Source organism: Adiantum capillus-veneris, chromosome 16, assembly GCF_014529385.1.
Source record: "Adiantum capillus-veneris isolate H3 chromosome 16, ASM1452938v2, whole genome shotgun sequence".
Classification (NCBI taxonomy): Eukaryota; Viridiplantae; Streptophyta; class Polypodiopsida; order Polypodiales; family Pteridaceae; genus Adiantum; species Adiantum capillus-veneris.
The window spans coordinates 108,863,422-108,881,762 of NC_140946.1; the positions used below are offsets into that span (position 1 = coordinate 108,863,422).

An 18,341-nucleotide genomic window follows, 5' to 3' on the forward strand; every position below is an offset into this window, starting at 1 on the left:
TAAGATTTCATTAGTTTGTGTGGTGCAATTGCTAGATCAACCCCAACTTTAGGTCATTTGTCAGCACATAAAATTGATAATAGCTTGCTGATATTGTGTTGACCCCTTTTGTAGTTCGAACACACGAATTACAGGTCTAAATAGGTAAAAGATGCCATGTCAAGAGACAGATTATACAGTGCAAGCAGAAAATTGCTCACCAAATGCAGTAGCAATGTATATCAAATGACAATAACTAGGAATACCTATTTCTTTACAGTGAACAGCAAGTGCCGTCATCAACTCCTACAACCCCCTAGCCAACATGCTCATCATTCAGGGTATACACAAGAAGTTTTGGACAGATTCTCACAATAATTCCCACATTATGACTTATCTCAACATCATGAGCTTCTGTGAGGGAGGCACCACATACCTAGCTAGGTACAATTGGGGGCAGGGGACCACAGGCCCCCCCCCACCGGGCTCGGCGGTCCCCTACCCCCAATCGTACCTAGCTACGTATGCGGTGCCTCCTGCAGAGATGCTCATGATGTTATGTACTGTTCATAAACACTGAAAAAGGCTCCCTTTTCCTACATGAGAAATTTCTAAATCTTCTTGTGGTAACCAGCAGGCCCTGAAAGCAAGCCACTTTATCGAACAAGCTACCTCTTCAAAAATGTCAAAGTTTCTGACTTAACAGTTATCGAGAATATAATACATCCACTCACAGTTATGGCTTCTTGGTAGCCACCTTCTCCAGTAATGGTTCCACATCCTTTGATGACTATATACATGAGGGTTTCTAAGGAACTTCATTCTGCAGTAATGGCTAGCACCAACTCTCTCTATGCTGATATATGTCCCTAAATGAATCAGGAAAAACCCCAAATTCACCTATAAACATTAGGTTCGGAGTTAACCATTTTCCTATGACATCTCCATTGTTCGTAAGCTTCCTATGCAAACCAGAGTATGCTAACCTACTAGTCTTCTGTATACATATTTAGGCCAAACATGATCTCATCAAAGCACTCATCGTCAAGAGGCGGAAGATTCCACCTGAAACTGTCCACAGCCATCTCATCGCCATTTGGTAACATAGTATTTTGCGAACACACGTCATTAACCTCAGGAATAGATTGTTGGCCATCATTGACAAATTGTCCTTTGAGTTGTTTACCACAGGCAGTGGTTTTCCTGTGAAGTTTGACGATTGCATAATCTTTAATACCTTCTACAGTGCATTCCTTCATAGAATATGTGCACCGCTTAACACCATCATCTTTCTTCCCTTTCTGTTTTTCATAGGTGAAATACTTCTTAATATAGTCACCTTTGTTTTTCATTGCTTTCCCTTGTTGCTTCCAATGATAACCATCCTTGGTAAGCCTCACTCTAGTATTTCCTTTACTTTTGTAATTGCACCGCACGATCAAGACGTATGTGTCACCATCTGCTACATCACAGGATGAGAGAAAAACAAACTGAAGAGAGAAAACTTCCAAGTTAACTTAGAAAATAAGAAAATCTGTTTTTCTCTACCTGTACAGACATCCCATGGATGCTTGCCAAAAAAGTCCTCATCCACTTCAATGTTTCTAGCCGACTTTGTATTGGATGCATACTCCCGCAGGGTAGGCACAAGTGACTCCAAGGAGTGCACATGACCAGGTTTTCTCTGCATTGTCACACCTTGAAACATCAGAGAGCTTCGAGGTAATATGCAAAGTGCTTTGTATGTGTTGATTGACTACCAAGTGGACCGCACAGCCATATGTTTGGAGCTTGGTGATGACATATATATCCAAATTCCATTGCTTCACTGGAATGTACCTCAGCAGAAGAGGGTAGAAACGGGAGGATGTCCTGCTGAGGTGGGCGCTGCTGGCGCTGGCGTTGCAGGGCAATGAGCATGACATGCTCCTGGCAGTGGCGCCATCCACAGTAATGTGAGGGCGTGCAGTTCTCATTGACAAAGACATGGCGGGTACAACCAGGTAGCTTGCATATTTGATCTGGGTAGAGACCCGAGGTGAAATCAGAGAGCCAGGCAAGGTAGTGAGACCGGGAGCACCAGGCATGGCTAGGGTAGGGAGGATCGCAGCAGGAGGGTAGGGCACAAAGCCCAGCTGCATTCCGACCTAGTATCTGCTGATGAGGGGGAGGGAGAGAGGGATCGAAGCGTTCGGCCATGAGAAGCTGATGATGCAGATTGCCGCATGTCAAGTGAGGCGTGGCACGGCCCAGAGAGGGAAAACGGGGCTTGCGGCATCCTGGAAGAGCGCATATCTCGCCTGCTGTCATCTTCTTAAGTAGGGATGGGAAAGCTGAAGATCGCAGCTGCTTGCAAGAAATGGAGCAGCTTCGTCTGTCATTTTAATTCGCAATTTGTAAATGAGGAATTGCAGAGCATCTCGCCAGAGGGCCTAGGCGGCTAGGCCTACCTCTGAAAATGGAGACACTGCATCAAGTGCGTAGCTTAGCTGTAATAGCTTTCTTGAAGACTAGGCTACAGAGTTCAGACGGCGCGAACACACTCGTGGCCATGGGCCTCCCTCGTCCATAAGTGTGACGGGGTGAACTCGAGGGATCAACGGCTGAGGATGTATCGGCCGTTGATCGCCCCCCACTTTAAATAAAAAATAAACGGTCCCAGCCGTCGCGAGCATCTCTCGAACCCTCAACCATTTCCTCTTCTTCCTCAGCCCTCAAGGCATCCAATCATCATTCTACTCAACCCTCCAGATCAGCCCCAATCGATGATGAAGGGATCTCGCCTCCCCTTCGTCCTCGACACCGCTCTCTCGAAGCCATCTACGAAGCAACTTCCTTCACCTCATTCTTGCTTCAAGAAGAAGAAGACCTCTCCATCAACATCCCCGACCCGCTCGACCAGAACATGCTCTCAGTCGACGACGCAATTGCCTCTCCCGAAGGCGAACAATGGATTGAAGCCATGAAGGAAGAGCTTCAAGCACATGAAGAAGCTCAAACTTGGACTATCACGCCAAGGCCCGACGACGCCAATGTCATCGGTTGCCGATGGATTCTCAAGAAGAATCATCGCCCCAATGGTTCTGTCGAATGCTACAAAGCAAGGCTTGTCGCGAAGGGCTATACGCAACAACATTGTACAGATTTCATTGATACTTACTCTCCTGTCATGGGTATCACATCATTTCGCATACTTGTTGCATTAGCCGCTTTCTTTGACATTCCTCTTCGTCACATTGACATTCGCACTGCTTTTCTACATGGATGGCTAGATGAAGTCATTTATATGGCTCAACCGCCCTACTTCTATTGTGATGATCCCGCTATCTATGTATGCAAGCTACATAAGCCTATATACGGTCTTAAGCAGTCTGCACGACAATGGTTCACTTCCATCACCATTTCCTCTTCTTCCATGTGAACTTGAGTGATATATAAAATATATGACCATGGCTTCAAGTCTCCCTGATCAAGAGGCTTGTGAATGCAAGAAGGCCAATCTGCACTCAAGTTTCTTGACAATTGCCAACCACTGTTAGATGAAGTTCTCATCTCTCGAATGGAGATTTCAGAGAAATTTCGATGTATGCTTCTATTGGCGGCTTTACCCGCAAGCTGGAGAGCCTTTGTTACTACTCAAGCCCTGTCCCAAATGCAATTGCAAGGCCTTGTATCCAGAATCCATAAGGAAGAAGCTTTAAGAGACCAGTCTAATGGCTCTATTCCAGTGGCTCTAGCCACTCATATCAATTTGAAAAAAGGTGGTCCTAACCACCATTACAACAATTCAAGGCAGTTGCTTAAAGGTGGTTCTAACCGCCCTAGAAATGTGCCTTATGGTCAAGTTCAATGCCACAACTGCAAGAAGTTTGCACACATTGCCAAGGACTGCAGGTCCAAAACCAAGCATCATGGTTGTAATCATGGAGGATTCAACGGACATAAAGCAAATGGAGGCTATCATCATAAAGCTCTGATACCATGTGAACTTGAGTGATATATAAAAGATAGAGTGAGAGAGTAGAGAAGGAGAGAATTGGCAGAGAAATGGAGGTAGAGAAGAGAGAGGTGTGAGAGAGAAGGGAAGGGGGAGTTGACACCAAGTAGAGGGAGAAATTCGAATTCGAATTACACTCAACTGCACTAGAACAATACAAAGGGGAGTTCCTTTTATAGGCATAGATAAGGAATATAGACGTTGTAGGGATAAGGTTTCTATGGTGAGGTTTGAACTCCAGCTTAGGTGTAAAGTGCAATGCACCTTCCACATCCCCCCTCAAACCGAAATCATAATAGAAAGCATAGAGCATTTGTGAGGAGATCCCCCCTCAAATGCCAATACAAAAATAGAACCATGCTGAATTACAATGAATGTTATTGAAGATGAAGCTAGGGAGCTTCCAAACCGGCTCTTGCTGAGCAAAGAATGTGTTTTTCAAGAGGAACTGCTTTGGTAAGGAAATCGGCGACATTCTCTGTGGTAGAGATGTATTTGAGGTGGATGAAGTTGTCTTCTACTAGTTCCTTGATGAAGTTATACACGAGCTTAATATGCTTTGTGCGCTCGATAAGCTGAGGACTCTTCGCCATCACAATTGCTGACTGATTGTCGCAATGTAGAATGATTGGAGGAGTGGCACATGGAATCGTCACTTCTTCTAGGAGTTAGTGAAGCCACAATGCTTCTCGAGCAGCGAGGGATCCTGCTATATACTTTGCCTCGGCAAATGATAGAGCAAGTGAAGTCTGGCGCTTGCTTCGCCAAGAAATAGCACCACCTGCAAGAAGAAATTCATGCCCAGAGATGCTATGCATATTCGGGTCTTGCCCGGCCCAGTCGGCATCAACAAAATCTTTGAGTTGTAGTGGTGATGAGTGGTGATGACCATAATAGGTGAGAGAATGATGGCGAGTGTGGTGTAATAGCGAAGTGATCTCTTGGCAGCGAGACCATGGCATTTGTGAGGTGCCTTCATATGGTGAGATAATACATGACCTCTAAAGCTAATGTCAAGCCTTGTGCATGATATGAGGTACCTTTGTTGGCCGATTAAGCGAGCGTAGGGAAAGCTTGACATAGAATAAGTATCATCGTCAAATGGTGGCAAAGAAGTGAATAATTTATGCTTGACAAGGAGTGGAGTAGAGAGTTGTGCATCGGAGGAGAGAAGACCATACTCACCCAATATGTCTTCAATGTATTTCCGCTGTGAAAGCTTGATGAATCTGCCATTTGGATCCCTGTTGACCTCTATGCCTAAGAAGTAGGTCATAGGGCCGTTCTCATGGACTGGAAATTCCTCCTTGAACATTTCCACAACATGTGAGACATATGTCTCATCACTAGCAATGATAGGAATATCATCGACATAGACACCAATGATTGTGCATCCATGAAAGAGAGTATGATAGAATAAGTTTGGGTCAGAAGTGCATTGAACCCATCCCCATTTGATAAGAAAAGAATGCAAGCGCTTGAACCATTGTCGTGCAGACTGCTTAAGACCGTATATAGGCTTATGTGGCTTGCATACATAGATAGTGGGATCATCACAATAGAAGTAGGGCGGTTGAGCCATATAAATGACTTCATCTAGCCATCCATGTAGAAAGGCAATGCGAATGTGAATGTGATGAAGAGGAATGTCAATGAAAGCGGCTAATGCGACAAGTATGCAAAATGAGGTGATACCCATGACGGGAGAGTAAGTATCAGTGAAATCTGTACCATGTTGTTGCGTATAGCCCTTCGTGACAAGCCTTGCTTTGTAGCGTTCGACAGAACCGTTGGGGCGATGCTTCTTCTTGAGAATCCATCGGCAACCGATGACATTGGCGTCGTCGAGCCTTGGCGTGATAGTCCAAGTTTGAGCTTCTTCATGTTGTTGAAGCTCTTCCTTCATGGCTTCAATCCATTGTTCACTTTGGGGAGAGGCAATGGTGTCTTCGACTGAGAGTATGTTCTCCTTGACCGGGTCAGGGATGTTGATGGAGAGGTCTTCTTCTTCTTGAAGCAAGAATGAGGCGAAGGAAGTTGCTTCGTAGATGGCTTCAAGAGAGCGTTGTCGAGGGCGAAGGGGAGGCGAAATCCCTTCATTATCCATTGGGGCTGATCCGCATGGTTGAATAGAATGATGATTGGATGCCTTGAGGGCTGAGGGAGAAGAGGAAATGGTGATGGGAGTGATGGTGTTTCTAAGAGTAGTAGAAGTACGCGGGGTTGCGCATGAGGATGATACTACAATAGGTGTGTTTGCCATGCTTAGAGGCGAGGAAGGGAAGCCGAGGGGCTGAAATGAGGGCTGTTTATGGACGTTTTTGAATGTAGGGGGCTGATTATGCTTGGAGCAGGAGATGGTGCAATGGAGCTTGAGAAGTGGCGTTCATGAGGAGATGAATGGCATGATAAAGAGGGTTGAAATGGTGTGTGTGTGTGTGTGTGTGTGTGTGTGTGTGTGTGTGTGTGTAGCCTTGTTGTATGTGTTTGAGAGTGGAAGAGACTGTGTGTGCATGCCATGTAGTGGCACATGTGGATGGGGGGAGCCAGTAGCGCTACCTGCTGTGAGTGTGGTTGGCGTTTTTTATTATGCGCAAGCTGTGACTCGTGAGCAGTCGGCAGCTTGCGATTTTAAGCTTGTGAGGTGTTGAGTGTGAATTAAAGTTGTTAAGGGTTTATTCACACCACTGAGTTGGTAAATGTAGTAGCCGTAGGATATTTACCGGATAGTGTATCTAGGGTAGGCAGAAGAGGCTCAGTCGTCGATGAGGGCGGAGCTTTATTGGGATGTTTAAAGAGAAGAAATTCGCAGAATACCACTGACCTTGAGAACAAAAATTTATGGGTTGTCGAATTGTAAAGGCGATATGCCTTAACGCCATGAGTGTCACCGTATCCGCCGCAGAAGATAGTGTGGATGCTCTTAGGAGAAAATTTGGGTTGAGGACTAGTGAGCAGAGGATATGCCGGGGAACCAAAGATCGTGAGATGGGTTATGTTGGGCAGGTGGTTTAACCATAGCTGGTAAGCAGTGTTGTGTAGATTGACGGATGAGAGGACTCGATTCTGAATGTAGGTTGCGGTAGCTATGGCTTCTTCCCAGAATGTAATAGGAAGTCGAGCGAGGGCTAGCATTGAGCGAGCAGTTTCGACCAAAGTGCGATTCTTGCTCTCAACGACTCCATTTTGCTGAGGGTGATCCGGAATTGTATATTCCCGTCAATTACCATTTGATACACAATATTGTTGAAACTCATTGCTTTTGTATTCCCCACCATTTTTTGTCCTTAGTGCTTGATTTTTTGATCGAGTTGTGTCTCCACCGCAGCTTTGAAAGCCTGAAATTTGATAAATGTTGCAGCTTTATCTGCCAAGAAATAGACATGAGTGTACCTTGTATAGTCGTCGATGAAGATTAGGAAGTATTTGTTGCTAGTGAGTGATTGTGTCTGCATTGGGCCGCATAAATCCGAGTGGATAAGCTCAAGAGGTTGAGCTGTATGGGACTTTGACCTTGGAAACTTGAAATGCTTAGCTTTACCCAATACGCATGCTTCACAAAATGTAATTGGTGTAATTGTGGTTGGCAAACCTACCACTAGCTCCTTCTGCTGCATATCTTTGAGCACTTGTTGCGAGACATGATCTAGCCTGTAGTGCCAAGTAATTGTCTCCTCTTGCTTAGGAGAATTGATGACTGTTTAAAGTGCTTTGGCTTGGAGTTTGCTGGAGCCGAGAGGATACATGCGTCCTTCCTTGGGGCAAGATATAGAGAAAGGCTTGTGATTTGTATCAATTGTATGGAGGATGCACTTATCATGTGAAAGAAACTGTAATGCCCTTGGAGGGGAGCTATCCTACTGAGATGAGATTTTGCTTTAGACCAGGTACATAGTATACCTTGTCTAAGTGAGCTCTAGTGCCATTTGGTAGGGTAATGGCAACAGTGCCATATCCTTTAGCATGTTGAATGTTGCTATCCCCCATGAGGACTTCAAGTGGGTGTTGAAGAGGAGTGTAGGGTGCAAGCCAATCAAAATGATATGTCATGTGATGTGTAGCTCCAGTGTCTAGATACCAAATAGAAGAGTTGTGATGTGGTTTAGAGGAGCTGAAGCTTGCAGCAAAAAGTTGTATAGAAGTAGGGTGTATATCACCATCATAGTCCTCTCCATCAACATCCCCGACCCGCTCGAAGAGAACACGCTCTCAGTCAAAGACACCATTGCCTCTCTCGAAGGTGAACAATGGATTGAAGCCACGAAGGAAGAGATTCAATCACATGAAGAAGCTCAAACTAGGACTATCACGCCAAGGCCCGACGACGCCAATGTCATCGGTTGCCGATGGATTCTCAAGAAGAAGCATTACCCCAACGGTTCTATTGAATGCTACAAAGCCAAGCTTCACGAAGGGCTATACGCAACAACATGGTATATATTTCACTGATACTTACTCTCCCGTCATCGGTATCACATCATTTCGCATACTTGTTGCATTAGCCGCTTTCTTTGACATTCCTCTTCATCACATTGACATTCGCACTGCCTTTCTACATGGATGGCTAGATGAAGTCATTTATATGGCCCAACCACCCTACTTCTATTGTGATGATCCCACTATCTATGTATGCAAGCTACATAAGCCTATATTTGGTCTTAAGCAGTCTGCACGACAATGGTTCGAGCGCTTGCATGCTTTTCTTATCAAATGGGGATGGTTCAATGCACTTCCGACCCAAATTTATTCTATCATACTCTCTTTCATGGAAGGGCAATCATTGGTATCTATGTCGATGATATTCCTATCATTGCTAGTGATGAGACATATGTCTCACATGTTGTGGAAATGTTCAAGGAAGAATTCCCAGTCCATGACAATGGCCCTATGACCTACTTCTTGGGCAAAGAGGTCAACAGGGATCCAAATGGCAGATTCATTAAGCTTTCATAGCGGAAATACATTGAAGACATATTTGTTGAGATATCGAGCTCTACACCTTGAGCTGGCATCCACTACGGGTCTTGGCCGCTTACGGCATTTACTCACTGGCGCGTTAGGTGACCGACACGGAGGATCTCTGCCAGTTATTCTACAGCTGGACTACACTTATAGTGCCAGCCTAGTACGCTTCTAGCGAGTTCACACTTAGTGACCGCATGTACATATGTGCTACTTTTCAGCTTTAGCACTTAGTCATTTTGTACTCTCTTTTCTGTGAAGAAGAAGAAGCTTTCCATCTCTGTGTGCTTTGTGCTTGTCTTGTGTAGCTCTCTTGCATCCTCATTCTTTACATGGTATCAGAGCCTGGTGTAGGCAAGAGAGGCTAAGAGAGCAAGAGCATCACAATCCCTTCGTTCGCACAAGTTTCTGAACAGGTCTCCAAAGTGCAGTATACATAGATTTATTGTACAAGTACAGTGGTTGTATGTACGCTTGATTGTGGACACTCGTTGAGTGTAGAAAGCGTTACAGGTACCACGATAGCAGGTTCAACAGATTTGCAGGTTTTTGCAGATTGCAGCTATTTTGTCTTAGTGCTTCAAGATGTCTGATGGTTTCAGTCAGATTGTTACTGAGAAGCTTGAGAAAAATAACTACCCTGCATGGAAGTTCAGAATAACAAATTTCCTAAAAGGAAAAGGTTATTGGGACTATGTAGAAGGAGACAATGAAAAGGAACCAGAGATTCCCGAGGCAAATACTACAGCAGAACGAAGGAAAGCTTTGAGGGACTGGCAACAAGGCCAGAGCAAAGTGATGTATTGGCTTTCTATGAGCATCACAAATGGCATGATGGGCTATCTACAGGATGCTGAAACCCCCGCCATTGCATGGAGAAACTTAGGCAGAGTGTTCGAGGTGAACACCAAGGCCAGGAAGCTTCAACTAAAGTCGGAGCTAAATCACGTTAAAAGGAACAACCTCTCAATCAATGATTATGCCTTGAAGATCAAGAGTATCATTGAGGCTCTTGGATCTATTAAAGTCTCAGTGGAAGACGATGACATTGTCCGTGCATGCTTGGATGGTCTAGGAGATGAGTATGTACATTTTAGGTCTTCCATGAATACAAGAGACGACATCCCCGTGTTCCAAGATTTGATTTCTATGCTTATTCTTGAGGAGAAGAACCTTGACACATCTTCTTCTCATGGCAGAAATAATTCTGAACAGGCCTTCTATTCTAACTCCAACAGAGGTAGAGGTAGAGGTCGTGGTCGAGGCCCAAGGGGTTGCAGGGGCCAATTTCTGGAAGGCCAATCAAATCAAAACAATACAAGTGGCAGGGGAAACCAGTATCAAGGCAGGGGGAGTCAAAGAGGTCGTGGTGCAGGATCAAGCAGGCAGCAACATACTCCAGATAGCAGAGAATGTTGGACTTGTGGTGAAAGAGGTCACATGTCACGTGACTGTCCAAAGGGAAAAGCAAGTGGAAAGAGAGAACAGGGCAACTATGCATCTACTAGCAGAGATGCAGATGACAGCAAAAACGAGCTCACGTTTGTTATGCAGCATGTAATGAATACAATGACTGCAAAAAATTCCACCCAAGATGATGTTTGGTATGTGGATTCAGGTGCCTCTAATCACATGACATCTCGTGGAGAGTGGTTTAGAGATATGCGCAAACCAGATGTGTCAGGCTATGTGCAGACAGGAGATGACACAGCTCACCCCATTGCTCATGTAGGGGACATACCTCTAAATACGAAGAGTGGGAAGTCAAAGTACTTAGCAGATGTACTTCATGTCCAAAACATTACAAAGAATCTTGTTTCTGTTGGACAAATGGTTGAGCAGGGTTTGCAAGTTCGCTTCAATCCAAATGGCTGTTATGTAGAAGATTTCCAGAATGGCTGTAAGCTGATCACAGAGGGAAAATGTGTGGGCAGAATGTTTACGCTGAATGTAGACATGCCTGAGGTAAAAGCTGCATTATTTGCACAGGGCACAGGTGTTGTGGCTGATGTTGACATTTGGCACAAACGCATTGGCCATGTCAATGAGCAGAGATTGCGCAGCATGCAATCAAAACAGATTGTAAAAGGTTTGCCCAAATTCAAGGTGGATGGTATGCATAAAGTGTGTGCAGCATGCCAGTTTGGAAAACAGTCAAAGGGCTCATTTACACATGAGCGCAATGTATGTAAAAAGCCACTTGAGGTGGTGCACACAGATGTTTGGGGTCCAATCGATACTGCAAGTATACATGGTTGCAGGTATTATGTCTCTTTCATTGATGACCATACAAGGAAAGTATGGGTCTACTTCATGCGTAACAAAAGTGAAGTGTTTGGTCACTTTCAAGACTTCAAAGTCATGATTGAGAAGGAGACAGATATGCAAATCAAGACATTGAGGTCAGATGGAGGGGGAGAGTACTTCTCCAATGATTTTTCAGATTTTCTACGAATGCATGGTATACGCAGGCAGTTTACATGCAGATATACTCCACAACAGAATGGGGTCGCAGAAAGGAAAAACAGGCACATTGTAGAGGTTGCACGTGCATTGATGAATGAGAAGAACATGCCTCATCATTTCTGGGCTGAAGCTGTAAATACATCTGTGTACATTATGAACAGGACACCTACAGCTGCGGTGCATGATGTAACACCTGAGGAAAAGTTTACAGGTACAAAGCCTGATTTGGCACACTTGAAAGTGTTTGGCTGCATAGCTTACGTGCATGTACCAGATGAGTTGCGTAGGAAATTGGATCCTAAAGCAGAGAAATGTATTCTTGTGGGATATTCCCTTGAACAAAAGGGGTACAGGTGCTACAATCCTACTACACGAGAATTACGAGTGAGCAGAGATGTAGTCTTTGATGAGATGAGCAGCTGGTACAGTAATGCACATGGCACTATTGGGGCTGATGTAAAAGATGATGTGGTTGTACAAAATGTGAGGCCATAGTCACAGGTTTTGAGTGGACCACAAGAGTCCTCTTCTCGTGGCTCTGTTGAGAAACCATGGAATGGTAGACTACGTCCGCAGGTTACTCCACCAACAGGTACAGGGAATGTATCACGAAAAGGAAAGGAAAAGGTTGATGAACCTCCCTTTATGGCTGATGCATCATCAGGTTTTTCACATGTAAACATGGATTCAGATGGTTCTGAACAAAGTCTTGATGAGGAATTTGGAATTCCGACTATCAGGACACCTGGTGTAAGGAAAGTACAAGAAGATGCTAGAGGGCAAAGGAGTGACCCAGGACCGCGCAAATCTAATAGAGTCAGAAATCCAGTTCAGAAATTGACTTATGATGGGTATCTAGCGCATCACCAAGCCTACATGGCTAAGGTGATACAGGATGTGGAGCCCACATGTTTTGAGGATGCAGTTGGAAATGTGCATTAGGATGATGCAATGAATGAAGAGATGGCTGCATTGGAAGCAAACGACACATGGGAGTTGGTGCCATTGCCAAGTGGCAAGAAAGCTATTGGCTGTAAATGGGTGTATAAAACCAAGCATAAGGCTGATGGTAACATTGAGCGTCACAAGGCAAGGCTGGTCGCAAAGGGTTATGCACAGACGTATGGCATAGACTATGAGGATACCTTTGCTCCAGTGGCAAAGATGACGACTGTGAGAGCTGTCATAGCAGTAGCTGCATCTAGAGGATGGATTATGCATCAAATGGATGTAAAGAATGCTTTCTTGAATGGTGAGTTGCAAGAGGAAGTGTATATGGATCAGCCACCTGGTTATGTCGATCCGGGTTACCCAGATTATGTATGCAGACTTCTCAAAGCTTTGTATGGTTTGAAGCAGGGCTCTAGAGCATGGTATGACAGGATTGCCAAGTATCTTGTCAGTATTGGTTTTAGGAGAGCTCATGCTGATCATTCATTCTATGTACGTGAGAGTGATGTGGGGATTGTGGTCATTACCATATATGTAGATGACCTTATTATTGTTGGTGACAATGCTATGGAGATTGACCATGTGAAGGGTCTTCTCAAACAAGAGTTTGAAATGAAAGATTTAGGCGAGTTGCGCTACTTTCTTGGCATTGAGGTGATCAGGACTCCAGAGGGTGTATGGCTATCACAGAGACAATATTCTTTGGACATGTTGCCAAAGTATGGTATGGCTGATTGTAAGCCAATTTCTATTCCCTTGGATGTGAATGCAAAGCTGAGTGCAGAGAAGGGTGATGTTGTTGAGGATGTCAACATGTACAGGAAGATTGTGGGTAGTCTAATCTACTTGACTATCACGAGGCCATACTTGAGCTACATAGTAGGCTTGGAGAGTCAGTTCATGCAGCTTCCAAGGAAGCCACATTTGGATGGAGTACGACGCACACTTAGGTATGTGCAAGGTACTCTTGACTACGCATTGTTCTATGCAGCAGATGCACCATTAGCATTGTATGGGTATATAGATGCAGATTGGGCAGGTAGCATTGTTGATAGGAGATCTACGAGTGGCTTCATGTTCTCTTTTGGGAGTGCTGCTGTTACTTGGAGCAGCAAAAAGCAGCCTACGGTTGCTTTATCGAGCACAGAGGCCGAGTACAGAGGTGCAACAGTTGCGGCGTGCGAGGTAGCTTGGCTACGCACATTACTTGAGGACTTGGGAGTGCAGGTGGACCAGCAGATTTTCATCCATTGTGACAACCTCAGCAGCATGCAGTTGGCTAGGAACCCAGTGTTCCATGCCAGGACCAAACACATAGAGGTCCATTATCACTACGTTCGAGAGCGAGTGTTGGTGGGCGACATCGACTTGGTCTACATCAGCACAGAGGAGCAGATAGCGGATATCTTTACCAAGGCCCTCGGAGCTGAGAAGCTTCGACGTTTCCGGACTATGCTTGGACTCTGCGACATGAAGAGCTCGAGGGGGAGTGTTAAGATGTCGAGCTCTACACCTTGAGCTGGCATCCACTACGGGTCTTGGCCGCTTACGGCATTAACTGACTGGCGCGTTAGGTGATCGACACAGAGGATCTCTGCCAGTGATTCTACAGCTGGACTACACTTATAGTGCTACGCTTCTAGCGAGTTCACACTTAGTGACCGCATGTACATATGTGCTACTTTTCAGCTTTAGCACTTAGTCATTTTGTACTCTCTTTTCTGTGAAGAAGAAGAAGCTATCCATCTCTGTGTGCTTTGTGCTTGTCTTGTGTATCTCTCTTGCATCCTCATTCTTTACAATATTGGGTGAGTATGGTCTTCTCTCTTCTAGTGCACAACTCTCTACACCACTACTTGTCAAGCATAAATTATTCACTTCTCTCTCACCATCTGATGGTGATACTTATTCTATGTCAAGCTTTCCCTACGCTCGCTTAATCGGCTAGCAAAGGTACCTCACATCATGCACAAGACTTGACATTAGCTTTGCAGGTCATGTATTATCTTGCCATATGAATGCACCTCACAAATGCCATGGTCTCCCTGCCAAGAGATCACTGCGCTACTTACACCACACTCCCCCATTCTTTGCTTAGCAAGAGCCGGTTTGGAATCTCCCTAGCTTCATCTTCAACAACATTCATTGTATTTCAGCATGGTTTTATTTTTGCATTCGCATTTGAGGGGGGATCTTCTCACAAATGCTCTATGATTTCTGTTATGGTTTCGGTTTAGGGGCGATGTGGAAAGTGCATTGCACTTTACACCTAAGCGGAGTTCAAACCTGACCACGTATATCTTATCCCTACAATGGCTATATTGGTTATTCAAGCCTATAAAAGGAACTCCCCCTTGTATTGTTCTTGTATGTGTAATTCAAATTTGAATTTTCCCCCTCTACTTGGTGTCAGATCCCCCTTCCCTTCTCTCTCACACCTCTCTCTCTTCTCTACCTCCATCTCTCTGTCTACTCTCTCCTTCTCTCCTCTCTCACTCTATCTTCTATATAGTACTCAAGTTCACATGGTATCAGAGCGTGGACTTGAGTAATATATAGAAGATAGATTGAGAGAGTAGAGAAGGAGAGAATGGCATAGAGATGGAGGTAGAGAAGAGAGAGAGGTGTGAGAGAGAAGGGAAGGGGGATTTGACACCAAGTAGAAGGGGGAAATTCGAATTTGAATTGCATACAACAACTACTGCACCAGAACAATACAAAGAGGAGTTCCTTTTTTAGGCTTAGATAAGAAATTAGCCATTATAGGGATAAGGTATCTGTGGTGAGGTTTGAACTCCGCTTAGGTGTAAAGTGCATTGCACTTTCCACATCCCCCCTCAAACCGAAATCATAACAGAAAGCATACAACATTTGTGAGGTGATCCCCCCTCAAATGCGAGTGCAAAAATAAAACCATGCTGAAATACAATGAATGTTGTTGAAGATGAAGCTAGGGAGCTTCCAAAATGGCACTTGCTGAGCAAAGAATATGTTTCTCAGGAGGAACTGCTTTGGTAAGGAAATCGGCACCATTCTCTGTGGTAGAGATGTATTTGAGGTGGATGAAGTTGTCTTCTACTAGCTCCTTGATGAAGTGATATGCGAGCTTTATGTGCTTTGTACGCTCGGTAAGCTGAAGACTCTTCGCCATTGCAATTGTTGACTGATTGTCGCAATGTAGAATGATTGGCGGAGTGGCACATGGAATCGGCAGTTCTTCTAGGAGTTGGTGAAGCCACAATGCTTCTCGAGTAGTGAGGGATGCTGCTATATATTCTGCCTCGGCAGATGATAGATCAAGTGAAGTCTGGTGCTTGCTTCGCCAAGAAATAACACCACCTGCAAGAAGAAATACATGCCCAGAGATGCTATGCATATTTGGGTATTGGCCGGCCCAGTCGGCATCAACAAAACCTTTGAGTTGCAGTGGTGATGAGTGGTGCTGACTATAATAGGTGAGAGAATGATGGCGAGTGTGGTGTAAGTAGCGCAATGATCTCTTGGTAGCGAGACCATGGCATTTATGAGGTGCCTTCATATGGCAAGATAATAGACGATCTGTAAAGCTAATGTCAAGTCTTGTGCATGATATGAGGTACCTTTGCTGACCGATTAAGCGAACGTAGGGAAAGCTTGACATAGAATAAGTATCATCATCACAGAGAAGTGAATAATTTATGCTTGACAAGTAGTGGTGTAGAGACTTACCCAATATGTCTTCAATGTATTTCCGTTGTGAAAGCTTGATGAATCTGCCATTTGGATCCCTGTTGACCTCTATGCCCAAGAAGTAGGTCATAGGGCCGTTGTCATGGACTAGGAATTCTTCCTTGAACATTTCCACAACATGTGAGACATATGTCTCATCACTAGCAATGATAGGAATATCATCGACATAGACACCAATGATTGCCCATCCATGAAAGAGAGTATGATAGAATAAGTTTGGGTCAAAAGTGCATTGAACCCATCCCCATTTGATAAGCAAAGCATGCAAGCGCTTGAACCATTGTCGTGCAGACTGCTTAAGACCGTATATAGGCTTATGTAGCTTTCATACATAGATAGTGGGATCATCACAATAGAAGTAGGGTGGTCGAGCCATATAAATGACTTCATCTAGACATCCATGTAGAAAGGCAATGCAAATGTGAATGTGATGAAGAGGAATGTCAAAGAAAGCGGCTAATGCAACAAGTATGCGAAATGATGTGATACCCATGACGGGAGAGTAAGTAACAGTGAAATTTGTACCATGTTGTTGCGTATAGCCCTTCGCGACAAGCTGGCTTTGTAGCATCCGATAGAACCGTTGGGGCGATGCTTCTTCTCGGCAACCGATGACATTGGCATCGTCGGGCCTTGGCGTGATAGTCCAAGTTTGAGCTTCTTCATGTGCTTGAAGCTCTTCCTTCATGGCTTCAATCCATTGTTCACCTTCGGGAGAGGCAATGGCGTCTTCGACTGAGAGCGTGTTCTCTTCGAGCAGGTCGTGGATGTTGATGGAGAGGTCTTCTTCTTCTTGAACCAAGAATGAGTCGAAGGAAGCTGCTTCGTAGATGGCTTCAAGAGAGCGGTGTCGAGAGAGAAGGGGAGGCGAGATCCCTTCATCATCCATTGGGGCTAATTCGGAGAGTCGATTAGAGTGTTGATTAGAGGTCTTGATTGCTGAGGAAAAATAGGAAATGGTGATGGGAGTGATGGTGTTTCTACGAGTAGTAGAAGTAGGCGGGGTTGAGTAGGAGGATGATACGACAATAGGTGTGTGTGCCATGCTTAGAGGTAAGGAAGCAGAAGATGAGGGGCTGAAATGAAAGCTATTTAGGGACATTTTTGAATGAGGTAAGGGGCTGATTATGCTTGGAGCAGGAGATGGTGCAATGGAGGTTGAGAAGTGGCGCTGATGAGGAGATGAATGGCATGATACAGAGGGCTGAAATGGTGTGTGTGTTTGTGTGTGGCCTTCTTGTAGTGTGTTTGAGAGTGGAAGAGACTGTGTGTGTGCACCATGAATTGGAACATGTTGATGGGGAGCCAGTAGGGCTTCCTGCTTTATGTGGGGTTGGCGTTTTTGATATCACCTAAGTGGATATGAGCACACTCATCTTGTTTATCAAGCCTCCCTGATCAAGAGGCTTGTGAACAATACTATGCAAGAAGGCCAATCTGCAGTTAAGTTTCTTGACAATTGGCAGCCACTGTTAGTTGAAGTTCTCATCTCTGGAATTGAGATTTCAGAGAAATTTCAATGTATGCTTCTATTGGCGGCTTTACCCGCAAGCTGGAGAGCCTTTGTTACTACTCAAGCCCTGTCCCAAATGCAATTGCAAGGCCTTGTATCCAGAATCCATAAGGAAGAAGCTTTAAGAGACCAGTCTAATGGCTCTACTCCAGTGGCTCTAGCCACTCATATCAATTTGAAAAAAGGTGGTCCTAACCACCATTACAACAATTCAAGGCAGTTCCTTAAAGGTGGTTCTAACCGCCCTAGAAATGTGCCTTATGGTCAAGTTCAATGCCACAACTGCAAGACGTTTGCACACATTGCCAAGGACTGCAAGTCCAAAACCAAGCATCATGGTAGTAATCAAGGAGGATTCAATGGACATAAAACAAATGGAGGCTATGATCACAAAGCTCATGCTCATTTCACTAATATTTCAAGCTATGATGGTGATATACACCCTACTTCTATACAACTTCTTGCTGCAAGCTTCAGCTCCTCTAAGCCACATCACAACTCTTCTATTTGGTATCTAGACACTAGAGCTACACATCACATGACATATTATTTTGATTGGCTTGGACACTACACTCGTCTTCAACACCCACTTGAAGTCCTCATGGGGGATAGCAACATTCAACATGCTAAAGGATACGGCACTGTTGCCATTACCCTACCAAATGGCACTATAGCTCACTTAGACAAGGTATACAATGTACCTGGTCTAAAGTAGAATCTCATCTCAGTAGGAGAGCTCACCTC

General features: G+C 44.7%; 1 protein-coding gene across 3 annotated transcripts; it reads right to left on the reverse strand.

Moving 5' to 3' along the window:
• Window positions 1–654: 654 nt before the first annotated feature.
• LOC147439628 (uncharacterized) lies at window positions 655–2,537 on the reverse strand. Of its 3 annotated transcripts, none has more exons than XM_086484347.1 (3): window positions 1,819–2,537; window positions 1,528–1,663; window positions 655–1,441 (listed from the first exon to the last, which is right to left on the reverse strand). In XM_086484347.1, the coding sequence occupies exons 1-3, from the start codon at window positions 2,287–2,289 to the stop codon at window positions 969–971; spliced, it is 1,080 nt and encodes a 359-aa protein (XP_086340473.1). In that variant the 5' UTR covers window positions 2,290–2,537; the 3' UTR covers window positions 655–968. The 3 variants fall into 3 exon arrangements, with proteins under 3 accessions (XP_086340473.1, XP_086340474.1, XP_086340475.1); XM_086484348.1 differs by having other exon boundaries at window positions 655–1,438; window positions 1,819–2,535; XM_086484349.1 differs by having other exon boundaries at window positions 1,740–2,264.
• Between the last annotated feature and the right edge of the window lie 15,804 nt (window positions 2,538–18,341).

Excerpts from the sequence above, each read along its gene's own strand:
- LOC147439628 (XM_086484347.1), bottom strand. The coding sequence starts at position 2,289 with ATGACAGCAGGCGAGATATGCGCTCTTCCAGGATGCCGCAAGCCCCGT. Across the intron at positions 1,664-1,818 it reads TTCTACCCTCTTCTGCTGAG|AGAAAACCTGGTCATGTGCA; the intron begins GTACATTCCAGT and ends GTGACAATGCAG. Across the intron at positions 1,442-1,527 it reads TCCATGGGATGTCTGTACAG|CAGATGGTGACACATACGTC; the intron begins GTAGAGAAAAAC and ends CCTGTGATGTAG.